At 41.7% G+C, this 16,427-nt stretch overlaps 4 protein-coding genes across 4 annotated transcripts; all 4 read right to left on the reverse strand.

Moving 5' to 3' along the window:
* Window positions 1–6,031: 6,031 nt before the first annotated feature.
* On the reverse strand, window positions 6,032–7,628 carry LOC128202132 (late histone H1-like). The gene has a single exon (XM_052901315.1). It carries the CDS (start codon window positions 7,476–7,478, stop codon window positions 6,678–6,680), a length of 801 nt encoding a protein of 266 aa, XP_052757275.1. The 5' UTR covers window positions 7,479–7,628; the 3' UTR covers window positions 6,032–6,677.
* Window positions 7,629–11,751: 4,123 nt separating this feature from the next.
* Window positions 11,752–12,611, reverse strand: LOC128202153 (histone H2B). Its single transcript, XM_052901338.1, has one exon. The coding sequence runs from the start codon at window positions 12,338–12,340 to the stop codon at window positions 11,969–11,971; it is 372 nt and encodes a 123-aa protein (XP_052757298.1). The 5' UTR covers window positions 12,341–12,611; the 3' UTR covers window positions 11,752–11,968.
* An 818-nt stretch (window positions 12,612–13,429) lies between these two features.
* On the reverse strand, window positions 13,430–14,148 carry LOC128202140 (histone H2A). Its single transcript, XM_052901323.1, has one exon. The coding sequence runs from the start codon at window positions 14,028–14,030 to the stop codon at window positions 13,656–13,658; it is 375 nt and encodes a 124-aa protein (XP_052757283.1). The 5' UTR covers window positions 14,031–14,148; the 3' UTR covers window positions 13,430–13,655.
* Window positions 14,149–14,579: 431 nt separating this feature from the next.
* LOC128202134 (late histone H1-like) lies at window positions 14,580–16,113 on the reverse strand. The gene has a single exon (XM_052901317.1). The coding sequence runs from the start codon at window positions 16,024–16,026 to the stop codon at window positions 15,226–15,228; it is 801 nt and encodes a 266-aa protein (XP_052757277.1). The 5' UTR covers window positions 16,027–16,113; the 3' UTR covers window positions 14,580–15,225.
* Between the last annotated feature and the right edge of the window lie 314 nt (window positions 16,114–16,427).

Raw genomic sequence — 16,427 nt, forward strand, 5'->3', positions numbered from 1 at the left:
TACACTATTTGCCTGGGTGAAGTTCCTCATCGCGTTGGGTTCCAATAGTGTATTTAAAATGTCTATAAACAACCCAACAATTTAAAATTAAATACAATGTCTATTCACAGAGAACACCTGCATACTGCACGTGCAGTGTGCAGGTGTTCTCTGTAGTTATTGTAAACAATAGAGTTTTATTGGTGTGCCATTTCGTTTCGGGTCTGTGGGAAGATAATTCAATAAGAAAGTTTAGTTTGCCTTCGTCCATTTGTTTGTCATTGTTCTTTGTGTAATAAAGTAGAAATATAATTTTTACTTAATTTTATTTACCGAAAATCGCCCACAAAGAAAGAAGCCGTTACTATATATACTAAAGACAAAAAATATACAATAACACCAAAATTTTATTTAATTAGTAATAATTATATTTGTAAGAATTTTTCGCGCATCTCTACTGCCATCTGTTGCCGTCTTGTTGCGTTTAAACATCATTTATAATAACCAACCTAAATAACTTTGTTGTCATAAATTTATTATTAAAAAAGTACTTATTGTTTAATTTTAATTTTCTACAAGTTGTACATTGCTTTTTTCGGTTTTAGTAACGCTCTCTTTTTCTCTAACGTAGTCGGTAAAACAGCCCGGACATGGAAAATTGTCATTGCAAGCCGTACCGCCATCTCAGCGTCGCCCGCGCATCCCTGCCCCCGCTTGTCCTGCGAAAAATATTAGTCCATCTCGTTTCTTAACAAATTTTTATTGCGAGTCATACCTCACGCTGGGCGTCACCCGCGCACATCCCCCACCACCTACAGTATTCTGTATTGTTATGCGAGTTCTTGTTTAAAATACACTGTCGGGTCTGAAAGCGATGAGTAATTTTTTGCAGGTTTAAAATGTCTATAAACAACCGGACAATTTAAAATTAAATACAATGTAAAGTAAGCACTTAGTATCCCTGATTCTATACAGTGGTTGGTAAAACAGCACGGACATGAAAAATTTGCACTACCAAACGCAAGAGAGCTTGTGAACGGTGTCTATGAAGTGATTTATATATATGTACATGTTTTAATGTGTGCTGTGTTTGTGTTTGTTTTTATTTCTAATTTCTACAATTATTCATGCGTCTATATATTTTTTATAATCATTTTAAGTACCTTTCTCAGATTGTTTTTTGTTTAATTTCAATTATTTACTAAATAAATTTGTAGTGAAATATGTTTTCAATTGGTATTCACTTGAAATAACAAATGTTAGTGAAAAAGTTGTTAAAAATGACACATTCTGGCGTCGAAAAATAGAATAGTAGAAAAGTACGGTGTATTTATATGTTATGTAAATAAATAGTTCCATACTCATATCTTACCTTCGTTGTCGTAGTTACGTACACAATACGATAAAAGTGGCGCTCTCTAGCGTCGGATAGAATAAACTGTAGCAAAAAAGAAATTCCTTCATCGTAGTTCAAAGTGGCTCTATCTAGTGTTAGAAAGAAGAAACTTAGTGCTCAACGTTATATTAATTAAGTATTACTTACTAATAACATATTATTATAATTCTGCGGTAATATGTCTTACGCGTGCACCACACCACACAACGGCCAGTGTTTTTTACCTTTTTCTCTTTTCATTATGCAACTAGCAACCCGCCCCGGCTTCGCCCGGGTTCTTTACAGAAAATATAAAATATCCAAGGAGATGTAGTTTACATTACATACGGTACGTACCGTGCCATATATAATATAAAATATAATATAATATAAAAATTGTAATTACGTTAAACTATTGGCAAAACTCCCCTTATGGGGAAGGCTTATGTCCAGCAGTGGACAGTTAACACCTGAAATAACAGGAATAGTGATTATATCAGCTTTGCTTTTAGCTATTCTTCTAATTGCATGGTTCTTTGGCCTTGGTTTCGCTACTTACGCTTCATACTTCACTAGCACGTTCTGCCTGATTAGCAAATTTTTTTTTTTTTTTTTCATTATTTTATGCGTAATATATTGAAGCAGTAATTTATATATTTGCAAAACTTTCAAAGAAAAATTTTGTTCAAAGAATAATACAGTGTATAAAAAGTGCAGTGTAATAATAATAATATTTATTTAATCAGACAACATAAGACCAATTTTGTTAGTTATAAATTAACCTAACCTATGTTAGTAAATGAGCGGTCATGACGCTCTTGCATTGATAACATGTCCCACCCATTATATTAGGATGCGACAGTCCAAAGAAAAGAGGTTTGTTTGAATCGAAGCATTTGGCGTTCCATTGTTTCTGCCTACCCTAATGGGAGACAGGCGTGACAGATATGTATGTATGTATGTATGTATGCTACAGTCCATTTTACCAGCAATTGTCTTCAGGACATTGTTTTAGCTAACACGCAAATAAAATCGTAAAATGTTAGAACAGTACAGTGTTGTTAGAAAGTGATAGCAAATCGTATAGAAAAGTAGTGCGTTAACCTCGTCTAGTGATATATTGAAATAGTTGCTGTCTCATATTTCTAAAGTAATAAATATTTATAAATAAAATATTAATTATCTATGTATTACATCTCCATATTTAGAAATAATAGAATTCTCATCGTGCCTCCGAGCAACTTAAGCTGTACGCTATTTTAACATGTAAATAATGGACTAAAGATGGATAGACAATTGGTTAGATATTAAATTTAATAATTTTCGTTTAATAAAAATAAAACCAAATATTTATTTCTAACAAAAATAAAAACAATATAAAGGAATAAATAAATATAAAAAGAAATAGAATTCCAAGTCATCCAGTCTATTCTGTTTCCACTTTTCTGCCTTTTGGCAATAAAGAACTGTATTTAATATACATACATACATACATACATACATACATACATACATACATACATACATACATACATATCTGTCACGCCTGTCACCCATTAGGGAAGGCAGAAACAATGGAACGCCAAATGCTTCGATTCGAACAAACCTCTTTCGCTTCTTCCACATTCATCAATCTTTTTATACACGCTCGCCTGTATTTAATATTTATATATTAAATATTACAAATAATAAATATAGTTCTTATCTTATATATTATACGTTCGTTTTAGAGAAGCTAGGTACAAAGCTACGTTAGTGACGTCTAAAGAGCGAGATAGCACGATGTCGTATCAAGTGATTACAGTCGTTTCCAATAGTAATATTTTTTTTTCTTTTCCTATCATTTGTCTTGTAATGGTATACGACAATGTCTAATAAAAAATATTAAAAATAATATTTATATATTACAAATAATAAATACAGTTCTTATGTACTGTAGGGTAATAGGTTTTCATAGTAATTTAATTACGTAATTCTAACTTTACATGTATATGCTATGTTCTTTAGCAATATAAAGGTTGTAAACCTCTTAGTAATAAATAGAAATGAAGCACAAGCACTCAAAGTTTATTTAATTTTAGATTTCATACTATTAAATCATATATTTACTTATTTTACTTTGCATATGAGATTTTTTTTTTATTCAACTTAGAATGGCAAACAAGCTGACGGCCCACCTGATGGAAAGTGGTAACCGTCGCCTATAGACGTGAGCAGTACCATGGACATAACAGAGTATACAGTTTCGCCCATTATACCCCCCACGCATTGCCATTCCTGAGGACTCAGGTGTTATTCCTCCGTACCCAGTAAATTCACGCCATATCCCACCCTTCAAACCGAAACACAGCCATGCAAACACAACTGCTTTACGGTTGAAACGATATGACAAATAATATAAATACTCAACGTCTGTTAATCCATTCATACTTATTTAACTATAGCTTCTTTAGGACTTCCATTAACAATAATTGTGATATATTTTATATAGTGGCCACGTGGTTTACTATACTTGTTCACTCTTGATACGTCAGGGAGACCCGCTCTGTTCAACGGTTGGACAAGAAGTGTATCCCCACCCAAATTACAATCTTTTATATCTACATGGTCGAATTCGAGTAAACAAGTCAGTGAGACCACGTGTGCTATGCATATACTATCTACTATTGTTATTAGGTTGTACTTACGACTATATTTACTATTTTTCATACGTTTTATAACATATCTATACAATTAACATACAAAAATACGATTAAAACTATATGCTATAAAATTTGTACCCAATCAAAACACTATTCCCAACCTGTTACGTAATTACGTTAGCTTAGTAGCCAATCATTATAATCACATATTAGCTATCTTTGTCTATATTTTCTATCTCTCTTTACTGTTTTCTTAATCATTTTATGAAATTATAAAAACTATTTTATCAATTATTTTATATAACTATAAAACATTCTATGAAATATCTTAGGGGGCATCCATTAATTACGTGAGCTCAGAATAGGGGTCCAATTATTTCGATTGAAAAAATCCATGGATCACACTAAATGAAACGCAAATCTTACTAAATCTCACCTTTGGAGGAGTCTAAACTGACCGAAAAAGAGCTCACGTAATTAATGGATGCCCCCTTATGTAACTAGACACTGTTCTATGTGTTGTTTTATAAACACAAAAGTTATTACTTTAGTTAGTTAAATTCTGTAAACTGTTAGTAACTATTATTATCGTAAGATATTGAGTAATATGAACTATTTACAAATCATTGGGGCGGTGATCCGGAACACGTAGTAATGTTAATTTAAACCTGTTTTTATTGTCTTGTCTTGTATTTTTTTTTAATCGTCAAAGATGGAATGATAACATTTCTGCTGTCAATATACACTGGCAGGGCACTAGTAACGAACAATAAATGAGAAGGAACACAGGCCGGCTGGCATATTGTGACGAATCTAACATGAATTATCCACGATGGTCACCAGCACGTACGTGGGGTAGGATTGAGACGGGACTGCCCCGGGGCCTAAAGCTCAGAAGGCCCTTCGGACTTTGAGTTACAAACTATAAATTTAAAATCAGATTCCAGGAACGTGTCTTTAATAATGGCAAGTTTTTTGATAAACATACATATACATACATATCTGTCACGCCTGTCTCCCATTAGGGAAGGCAGAAACAATGGAACGCCAAATGCTTCGATTCAAACAAACCTCTTTCGCTTCTTCCACATTCATCAATCTTTTTTGATAAACATTCAGGGAAATTCTCAACAAGTCTCGAACATCCTTGTTTGAAACCTGCAGGAAACTCTTCTATATTCTTAGGCTGGTTTATTTATTGCCCCAGCGCCTTTGGTTACCTAGCTATGCGACTGCTCCCAGGGGGACAGCGTGGAGATTAACGTATCACTAACAGCACTTTCCTACATGTCTTATACGTTTCATGATTTTTCCTTTTGTATTTTACGACAATAAATATATATTTGTGAAAAACCTAAGGAAATTTGGATGTTTATGGGACTGGTCTCGTAGTTTTTTTTTTATTTAATTGTTAACAAATGATATTAGGTTCTATGGTTGAATAGTGTTCCAATTATGATTACGTACACTTACGGTTTTATATATTATTTGTGTTTTTTTATTTATTTTTTTTTTTATTTTGGTATATATTGTCGAAACAAATTATTATATATTTTATTAAACAAATGTAATTAATACATCGAGCAGTTTTACGAGACAGTTGTTATTAGTGATACATTATTTAATGTTTATTTAAATATAACAATTTCACAAAAAAATACACATAATAAATTAATAAAAAATAAACAAAACGAATTAAACGGCCAGCGTCGATTTTGATTCGCTGTTTATTGTGCTCTGTGATTAGTGGATTCGTGAGACAACGCCGAGAAGTGGGGATAGCGGGAGCGGGTATAAATAAAAGTGCGTCGTGTAACCTATATTATTATTAATGTCGGAGTCGGAGTCGGGAGTCGGGCAGTCGGGCAGTCGGGCAGTCGGGCGTTCAGCAGAGACGGTGCTCGGTGATAATGATGGCGATGGCGATGGCGATGGCGGGGTGACGGTGACGACTGTTGCTTGCTTTTGGATGGAGAAACGCATATATGGACAATAGAATGCATGCATGCATGCTCGCACGCGCATATATTTAAGAATATAGTTTTAAATTAAGATTTTATTGGAAGATTGTGTATGTACCTTGTGCCTACTACTTGTATATTATTATATATAATATATAATCGTCGTCGTCGTCGTCGTCGTCGTCGTGTTCGACGGTCGGTTGCCGTCTGTTCACCTGCTGTTTGATGAAGAAGATGAATCTACTACGACGTCGTGTCTCACTCGTGTCCCGCCTGCCAAGAAACCGTTTCGAATTCAGAAAAATATTGTTAGCCCTGAAAAGGGCTTTTTGTTTTGTTGTTTTTGTTTGCAGATACCACTACGACACACGCGCACGATCGGGGGCCGTAGTCAGCGTCGCCGTCGCCGTCGTCGTCGTCGTCGTCGTCGTCCATGGACGCAGAGCGGCGGGACGCGGCGGGGCGGCGGGGAGGCGCATCGCATCACACGCACCCGGGCGGCGACTGCGGCTGCTGCACCACCACACACTTTATCACACACCAAATGCGAACCTAATCCGTTCTCTATCGACAGCGACGACGGCGGGGTCGACGTCGTTGTGTCGTGGTGGTGTGGATGGAGGTGACAGCAGCTCTCAGCGTGGCCGACTCCGTCCGTCCGTCCGTCCGTCCGTCGGTCGACGTCTACTTCGCGACGAGAGAGACCGCACCGCCGAATTATTACTTCTTGGCTGATGCGGTCTTCTTAGCGGAGGTCTTCGATTTGGAAGCGGCGGCGGCGGTCTTCTTCGGTTTGGGCGCCTTCGGTTTCTTGGTCGGCGGCTTGGCGGTCTTCTTGGCCTTCGGTGCGGCGGCTGCGGCGGCGCCGCCTTTCGCCTTGGCCGGCGTGGAGGCCTTTCTCGCGGCGGCAGCGGCGGCGGCGGCGGCGGGTTTCCTTTTGGCGGCGGCCGCCTTCTTGTCTTTGGTGGCCGCCTTCGACTTGGACGGCGATGCGGCGGACGAGGCGGCCTTCTTCGCCTTACCGGCGCCGGCCGTCTCCTTCTTTCTGGACTTGGCGGTCGCCGAAGCGGCGGCGGAGGAGGCCGAAGAGGATCCCTTACCGCCGCCCGAGGCGGAGGCACCCGCGGAGCCGGTCCTGCTCGACGCCGTCGACCTCTTCTTCTTGCCCCCGGCGGAGGATTTCGACTTGTCGAGCTTGAAGGAACCGGACGCGCCCTGACCCTTGGTCTGAATCAGAGCTCCCGATTCGACGGCGCTCTTGAGATACTTTCTGATGAACGGTGCCAATTTTTCAGCGTCAACCTTGTACTGCGCGGCTATATATTTCTTGATCGCCTGCAGGGAGGATCCGCTGCGCTCCTTCAGCTCCTTAATGGCGTTGTTCACCATCTCGGAGGTCTTCGGGTGCGTCGGTTTGGCTTTCGCCTTCTTGACGCCGCCGGCCGCTGAAGCGGACGCCTTCGGTTTCTTCGCCGGCGTCGCCGGTGCGGGGGTTTCGGACGCTACAGCTGTGTCGGCCATCGTGTGTGTGTGTTTGTTTTACGCACGTGTAAATATCGATATAAAGATGAGAGATTATTCAATCAATTTTACACTTATTTTTGCTATGCTGCGTTTCAGTACATGGCGACCGATGAAACCTTCGGCAATACCGTATCGAGAACCCGTGTGCCGCTAGACGTTTTCTCGTATGAACACTTCCAAGTTTTCACTAGCCCGCGTCCGATTAATTGCGTCTAAAACGTCATATTCACAATATTCAGGTCTGGACGACCCGCCGGAGTGACCTGTCCGAGTTGATCTCCGCATCCGACGCACCGCCGAGGCGGTGAGGTTCGCGTGCGTCGCGCGAGAGCGGTATATTTTTGTCGTTGTGTATCGCGAGTACCTCGGGTCCACTTTAAAAGTTATTTTTCTTAATTGTACACGAGTTTTTGGCGTGTACGAGTCGACGTTACAAGTGTGAAGATACCGTTCTTCGAATCTGTAGCAATTATTCAAACGTCGCATCGCTAACGCGTCTATTTTGACCGTCTCAAGTGGAGGGTCGTAAAACTCGCGCGGTCGGCGGCAGACGTACGGTCGATCGTCCAACCGCACGCTTAAGAACATACATACGGCGTCTGTCCATTTGTTAGAATGCAACCTGCATTTGTGGTGGTTATAAATAATCTTTTTTATTTTTTATTTATTTATTTATTTTTTTTTTTTTAAAGTATACGATTGTCCAGTAATTAATTAATTTATATATATTGCACGAGCGAACGAGTAAGCAAGCAAGCAAGCAAGCAAGCAAGCAAACAAACAAACAAACAAACAAACAAGATAGCTAGCAAGCCAACCAACTAGCGAACAAGCAAGAAAGAAACAAAAAAAAAAAAATAAATATTAAAGCAAAACGAGTAGGGGAGGGGGAGGGAGCGGTCTTCGGTTCAAAGTTCGCACGCCGATCGTCAATAATAATTGTCTCGATCAACATCACAACAAAACAATAACAACACAATTCTTAGTTAAATTATATCTCAAGTATTATATAATATAATAATAACAATAATCTTTAGCTACGTCGCTATATGATCGGCGTCGGCGTCTCTCTCACTTAAGTGTCTACGGGAACTAACTCTCACTACTTGTGAATAAATACGCGTCACCAATAACGTGCGTTTATATATTTATTAATAATTAATTATTTATTTATATATTTATTTATTTAAAAGAAAAAAAACAGGCCTGTTAGCCCGCCTATCGAGTACGAGTAGTCTACCTGTCTGTGGGTACATTGCTAGCAATGACTAATGCGGAGTACGGTATACAACAACAACAACAATACCCTTCTCCAAATAAATAAATTAACAAACAAACACCCGAATAATTAAAAAAAAGAAAGGAGAAAATTATATTATATATATATATATATATATATATATATATATATATATATATATATATATATTTTTTTTTTTTTTTTTTTTTTTTTTCATTCATTCATCCATTAATTCGTTCGAACCCTCAGTTAGCTAGCCAAGCATGGTTAAGCAGAGTGTAAGTATGTATGTAAGTAAAGTATTCACCGTAAGAGCAAAGCAAAGCTTACTTAGGTGGTAGTGGTGGGTGTAGCTAGTTTAGTAAAACGTGCAAAACGATAATATCACGGTAGGGGTGAGCGAGTATTATACGCGCGTATAGTATATATTATTATGATTGTGATATTTTTTTTTTTTTTTTTTTTTTTTATTTTATTAACCTATGGTCGTAAAAAAAAACTTATATCCATTCCACCGGAAACTAATCGGTAATTTAGACAATTTTGCGGCCCTAAAAAGGGCCTTTTATTATTATAAATGATGACGACGGACGGTGATGATGATGATGATCAATATCGTCAACCACCTCCATCATCATCATCATTTAACCGCCGAAACCGTACAGAGTGCGGCCCTGGCGTTTCAGAGCGTAGACGACATCCATGGCGGTGACCGTCTTTCTCTTGGCGTGTTCTGTGTAGGTGACGGCATCACGGATGACGTTCTCAAGGAACACCTTCAGAACACCACGAGTTTCCTCGTAGATCAAACCAGAGATACGCTTGACACCACCACGGCGAGCAAGACGACGGATGGCGGGCTTCGTGATTCCCTGGATGTTATCACGAAGCACCTTCCTGTGTCGCTTGGCGCCACCTTTTCCAAGACCTTTGCCTCCCTTGCCGCGACCGGTCATGTTCGCTATATATTATTATAGGATACACGATACGATACGAAACTGTACTAAAATGAACAGCGAACGCGTACAACGTCCGAAGCGAGCGAAACGGCAAAACTAACTACTTTGACAGAATGTAATCACGTTATATTTATACCCACGCCGCACGCCGGCGCGCGGCGGTCCCCCCCTCCCCGCGCTGCGATATTTTGACCCCCCCCCTTCCCGCCCGCTCCCCTCCAACCACCCCCCGCCCTCCGGCGCACACCCAGTGTTAAAACAAATAATCAAATAATAAAATAAAATAAAAAAAATAATAATAATAATAATAATAAATAAATAAATAAATAAATAAAAATATAATAAAATAAATAAAACTCAATATTGTCAACTGTGAAACGGGACTACCTTCTAACATACAGGACAGCCCCTCCATTATTTCCTCTATGATAAGATTGAAATACCAGACTTTTTTTTTTATAAATCTAAAAAATATAATATATATCCCTATATAAGTGTCCCTGTATGACGGATTCTAATATACTATATATTGTTATTATATTATGTTATTGTTACTATATATATATATATATATTAGTTTGTAATGTTTTACATGTTTTTTCATACATACATACATACATACACCCCACCGTTAGAAACATTCATATAGTAGAATCAAATTGCGGCCCTGAAAAGGGCCTTTTCATTATTATTATTAATTTGAAGAAAACTTAAGCACGTTCGCCTCTGATCCGACGAGCAAGTTGGATGTCCTTGGGCATGATGGTAACTCGCTTGGCGTGGATGGCGCACAAGTTGGTGTCTTCGAAAAGACCCACCAAGTAAGCCTCGCTGGCCTCCTGAAGGGCCATCACGGCGGAGCTCTGGAAACGCAAGTCGGTCTTGAAGTCCTGGGCGATTTCTCTGACCAGGCGCTGGAACGGCAACTTGCGGATCAGAAGCTCAGTGGATTTCTGGTAGCGACGGATCTCACGAAGAGCGACGGTACGGGGCCTGTAACGATGCGGCTTCTTGACACCGCCGGTAGCCGGCGCGCTCTTGCGGGCAGCTTTCGTCGCCAACTGTTTCCTGGGCGCCTTGCCACCGGTCGATTTACGGGCGGTCTGCTTCGTACGTGCCATGATCGTCTCTACAAACCACAAACACAAACAAACAAACAAACAAAGGCAAATACACTACCGATCACGACGCGAGCGACGATGGCAGCGAGAATGAATAAAAATTCTGCAGTCCGACTCCAGTCTTTATATATATATACGTGTAGAGAGACTGACGTTACGCGATTAGGGTGGGGGGGAAGTGAGAGTGAGATAGCGAGCGCGCGACCGCAAGCGAGAGCTAGCGAGCGAGGGCAGAAGTGTGTGCAAATGGGAGAGCAAGTGAGTGATGATTATTGTGCTACAAAAGAAGACTACTACTAACTACTACTACAACTATTACTTACCTAATTGTTAATCTATAATAATATTATTTTACTGAAGGAAAAGGACGACGAAAAAAAAAAAAAAAAAAAAAAAAAAAAAACGTTGCCACCATCTGCCAACGTACAGAACATTATCTCCATTTTTTCTTAAAGAAAAATGATTGAAATCCCACTTTTTTGTTTTTTTAAACTAATAATACTACTACTATACGTGTACGTGTATGTTTATTCTATTTGCCTTGTATACCTTTTTGCCTGTACCTTTCCTGCACTCGATTAACCGCTAATTATTTTCTCTTTCAACACATCAAACTAATCGGTATATCTTTTGTTCAAGTGAAAATAAAGAATATATATTATATTATTATTTTCTCTTCAGTCGGACATATAGGTACATAATAATCGTGGATGTTTTAGCCTGTGACGTGATTATATATAATAAATATCACACACAGGTGTTACTATATATATATATATATATATATATATATATATATATATATATATATATATATATATATATATATTGTGATATTCTTACCGGTATATTGGCTTATTAAATGTGTGTTGTTAGATAATATTCAAACAAATACATAGGGATAGACAGACCGTCCTAACTTGCGAGAGACTACAATAACACTGAACAACTCTGTGGCCCTGAAAAGGGCCTTTGTTTTGTTATTATTATATTTTGATAGAGAAAGAGAGCGATCGTTGCACGACGACTATAAACGAGACGAGGAGGCGGCGGTGGTGGCACTGGAGAAAGTGATGGTGATGGTGATGCTGATGGAGGTCGTCCTCGTCCACGTGCTCGTGCTCGTCGTCGCCGTCGGGGAGTAGAATCACCGCGGCGATCACCTCCTCACTTGGAGCTGGTGTACTTGGTGACCGCCTTGGTGCCTTCGCTCACTGCGTGCTTGGCGAGCTCACCGGGCAGCAGCAGTCTCACGGATGTCTGCACCTCCCTCGAGGTGATCGTGGACCTCTTGTTGTAATGGGCGAGACGGCTAGCCTCGGCCGCGATGCGCTCAAATATATCGTTCACGAAGGAGTTCATGATCGACATCGCCTTGCTGGATATACCGGTGTCGGGGTGGACCTGCTTCAACACTTTGTAGATGTAAATGGCGTAGCTCTCCTTCCTCTTGCGCTTCTTCTTCTTGTCTCCCTTGGCGATGTTCTTCTGGGCCTTACCGGCCTTCTTCGCTGCCTTTCCGCTGGTCTTGGGCGGCATTATTATTTATATATTTAAAAAAACGGAAGAAGAAAAAAAAAAAAAAAAAAAAATAAACAAATAACCGCAAAAGATATAAAAAATGCGCAAATAAACAAAACGAGAATCGAAAGTGACGCGTACCGTGCCGTACAGTAGAATCGACCGACGGACGAGTGGATACAAACACCAATGAACGATAATCCGAACACACTTACTTGATATATATAGACCGTGGTCGGCTCGAGGGCGCACCGGGTGTAACGCGCGCTACGACCAATAGCGGACCGTGCGCATCGCGCCGCCGCAATAGACTGCAAAACCCCCCCCCCCCCCCCGCCTATTTAAAGAATAATAATAACAACAATAATAATAAATAAAAAAAAAAAAAAAAAAAGTCAATATAGGTGATTCGTTGTGAAGGTAAATCATCATTGTGTGAAAAAAAAAAAAAAAAAAAAAAAAAAAAAATTATAATAATAATAATATCCACAAATTGTTATAATTAATAAGAAAAGATACGGTTCTAAGTATTAATATAATTGTATGTTTGTTTACCTGATATTGGCGTGTACCAGGACAAGTGTTAATTGATATCATATGAGCTATACAATCAATTAATTAATATAAATCACACTTTTTAAATATATAATTTTATTATTATTATTATTATTATTTTTTTTTTTTTTTTTTTTTTTTTTTTTTTAATAATATTCAAAATTCAAAATTCAAAAATCATTTATTCATGTAGGACATTTTAGCCGCTTATGAACGTAAAATTTTTACATTATAATTTTATATTTACCCTACCGTCCAGTTCGGTATATAGATCCAATTGAGAAGAACTGGCAAGAAACTCAATTGAATTACTTTTTTTTTTTTTTTTTTTTTTTTAAGCCAGTTTATTTACAATAGTTAATGAATTTACAAAATAAGTATTACAAATTAATATATCACTATGTCTGTTCTCGATCTCTGTGTGTACATAAAAACTATTATGTTTATTTATTTATTATTTTTCTTCGTTACATATATACACGCGGATTAATTGTACCGCGGAATCGACCTTCTTCTCCTCAAGAGACGCGCACTGCGTATTTCAGATCAGTATTGCGGCCCTAAAAAGGGCCTTTTTATTATTATTATTATTTTTTTTTTTCTCATTCACGTCACATCACATCACACCACACCACACCACACACATAAGACACACCGCGACGACGACGTAAGGACTCGACCGGCGAGCGCGCGCCGCGCAGGTGTGCTAGTCGGAGTGCGAGTGTGAATGTGAATGTGAATGTGAATGAATGCGAGCGCAAACGAGAAGCGAGACCTCTTAAGCTTTCTTCTCGGTCTTCTTGGGCAAGAGCACCGCCTGTATGTTAGGGAGGACGCCACCCTGAGCGATGGTGACACCGGAGAGCAGCTTGTTCAACTCCTCGTCGTTCCTTATGGCGAGCTGCAGGTGTCTCGGTATGATCCTGGTCTTCTTGTTGTCCCTAGCGGCGTTGCCGGCCAACTCTAGCACCTCGGCGGCGAGGTACTCCATGACGGCCGCCAGGTAGACCGGAGCGCCGGCACCGACGCGCTCCGCGTAGTTGCCCTTGCGCAGCAGCCTATGGATACGGCCCACCGGGAACTGAAGACCGGCGCGATTGGATCGCGACTTCGCCTTCCCCTTGACTTTGCCGCCTTTGCCGCGTCCGGACATATTGTGTGTCGTGTGTCTTGTAAATAAATATATAACACAGAGGAATAGGACAAACGTTTCGCGACCAGCGGGAAACGTTCGAGCGATACGACAAAATGTAAGTAATGAACGAATCCAATATTCGTAATATATATATACGTGTCGACGGGGCCGCAGCGAGCTACGTGAGCACATCGGGGGGGGGGGGGTTACGGAGAGAGAGAGAGAGCGAAACGTAGAGCGAGCGAGCGAGACAGACAGACAGTGTACTACTTGCTTGCTCGGTTACATTTTACGGATTATGTTGTCGTTGTTGTTGTGTGTTATACTACTTTGTACTTGTACAATGTTGTATGTATATATATATTTATTTATTTATCGGGGGAGTCGGGAGTCGGGCAGTCGGGCAGTCGGGCAGTCGGGCGTTCAGCAGAGACGGTGCTCGGTGATAATGATGGCGATGGCGATGGCGGGGTGACGGTGACGACTGTTGCTTGCTTTTGGATGGAGAAACGCATATATGGACAATAGAATGCATGCATGCATGCTCGCACGCGCATATATTTAAGAATATAGTTTTAAATTAAGATTTTATTGGAAGATTGTGTATGTACCTTGTGCCTACTACTTGTATATTATTATATATAATATATAATCGTCGTCGTCGTCGTCGTCGTCGTCGTGTTCGACGGTCGGTTGCCGTCTGTTCACCTGCTGTTTGATGAAGAAGATGAATCTACTACGACGTCGTGTCTCACTCGTGTCCCGCCTGCCAAGAAACCGTTTCGAATTCAGAAAAATATTGTTAGCCCTGAAAAGGGCTTTTTGTTTTGTTGTTTTTGTTTGCAGATACCACTACGACACACGCGCACGATCGGGGGCCGTAGTCAGCGTCGCCGTCGCCGTCGTCGTCGTCGTCGTCGTCGTCCATGGACGCAGAGCGGCGGGACGCGGCGGGGCGGCGGGGAGGCGCATCGCATCACACGCACCCGGGCGGCGACTGCGGCTGCTGCACCACCACACACTTTATCACACACCAAATGCGAACCTAATCCGTTCTCTATCGACAGCGACGACGGCGGGGTCGACGTCGTTGTGTCGTGGTGGTGTGGATGGAGGTGACAGCAGCTCTCAGCGTGGCCGACTCCGTCCGTCCGTCCGTCCGTCCGTCGGTCGACGTCTACTTCGCGACGAGAGAGACCGCACCGCCGAATTATTACTTCTTGGCTGATGCGGTCTTCTTAGCGGAGGTCTTCGATTTGGAAGCGGCGGCGGCGGTCTTCTTCGGTTTGGGCGCCTTCGGTTTCTTGGTCGGCGGCTTGGCGGTCTTCTTGGCCTTCGGTGCGGCGGCTGCGGCGGCGCCGCCTTTCGCCTTGGCCGGCGTGGAGGCCTTTCTCGCGGCGGCAGCGGCGGCGGCGGCGGCGGGTTTCCTTTTGGCGGCGGCCGCCTTCTTGTCTTTGGTGGCCGCCTTCGACTTGGACGGCGATGCGGCGGACGAGGCGGCCTTCTTCGCCTTACCGGCGCCGGCCGTCTCCTTCTTTCTGGACTTGGCGGTCGCCGAAGCGGCGGCGGAGGAGGCCGAAGAGGATCCCTTACCGCCGCCCGAGGCGGAGGCACCCGCGGAGCCGGTCCTGCTCGACGCCGTCGACCTCTTCTTCTTGCCCCCGGCGGAGGATTTCGACTTGTCGAGCTTGAAGGAACCGGACGCGCCCTGACCCTTGGTCTGAATCAGAGCTCCCGATTCGACGGCGCTCTTGAGATACTTTCTGATGAACGGTGCCAATTTTTCAGCGTCAACCTTGTACTGCGCGGCTATATATTTCTTGATCGCCTGCAGGGAGGATCCGCTGCGCTCCTTCAGCTCCTTAATGGCGTTGTTCACCATCTCGGAGGTCTTCGGGTGCGTCGGTTTGGCTTTCGCCTTCTTGACGCCGCCGGCCGCTGAAGCGGACGCCTTCGGTTTCTTCGCCGGCGTCGCCGGTGCGGGGGTTTCGGACGCTACAGCTGTGTCGGCCATCGTGTGTGTGTGTTTGTTTTACGCACGTGTAAATATCGATATAAAGATGAGAGATTATTCAATCAATTTTACACTTATTTTTGCTATGCTGCGTTTCAGTACATGGCGACCGATGAAACCTTCGGCAATACCGTATCGAGAACCCGTGTGCCGCTAGACGTTTTCTCGTATGAACACTTCCAAGTTTTCACTAGCCCGCGTCCGATTAATTGCGTCTAAAACGTCATATTCACAATATTCAGGTCTGGACGACCCGCCGGAGTGACCTGTCCGAGTTGATCTCCGCATCCGACGCACCGCCGAGGCGGTGAGGTTCGCGTGCGTCGCGCGAGAGCGGTATATTTTTGTCGTTGTGTATCGCGAGTACCTCGGGTCCACTTTAAAAGTTATTTTTCTTAATT

This window comes from Galleria mellonella, unplaced genomic scaffold (assembly GCF_026898425.1).
Source record: "Galleria mellonella isolate WM207_F2 unplaced genomic scaffold, CSIRO_AGI_GalMel_v1 utg778, whole genome shotgun sequence".
NCBI classification, from domain to species: domain Eukaryota; kingdom Metazoa; phylum Arthropoda; class Insecta; order Lepidoptera; family Pyralidae; genus Galleria; species Galleria mellonella.

What these genes read in the sequence shown, in the direction of transcription:
- LOC128202153 (XM_052901338.1), bottom strand. Translation starts at nt 12,340, where the DNA reads ATGCCGCCCAAGACCAGCGGAAAGGCAGCGAAGAAGGCCGGTAAGGCC.
- LOC128202134 (XM_052901317.1), bottom strand. Translation starts at nt 16,026, where the DNA reads ATGGCCGACACAGCTGTAGCGTCCGAAACCCCCGCACCGGCGACGCCG.
- LOC128202140 (XM_052901323.1), bottom strand. Translation starts at nt 14,030, where the DNA reads ATGTCCGGACGCGGCAAAGGCGGCAAAGTCAAGGGGAAGGCGAAGTCG.
- LOC128202132 (XM_052901315.1), bottom strand. Translation starts at nt 7,478, where the DNA reads ATGGCCGACACAGCTGTAGCGTCCGAAACCCCCGCACCGGCGACGCCG.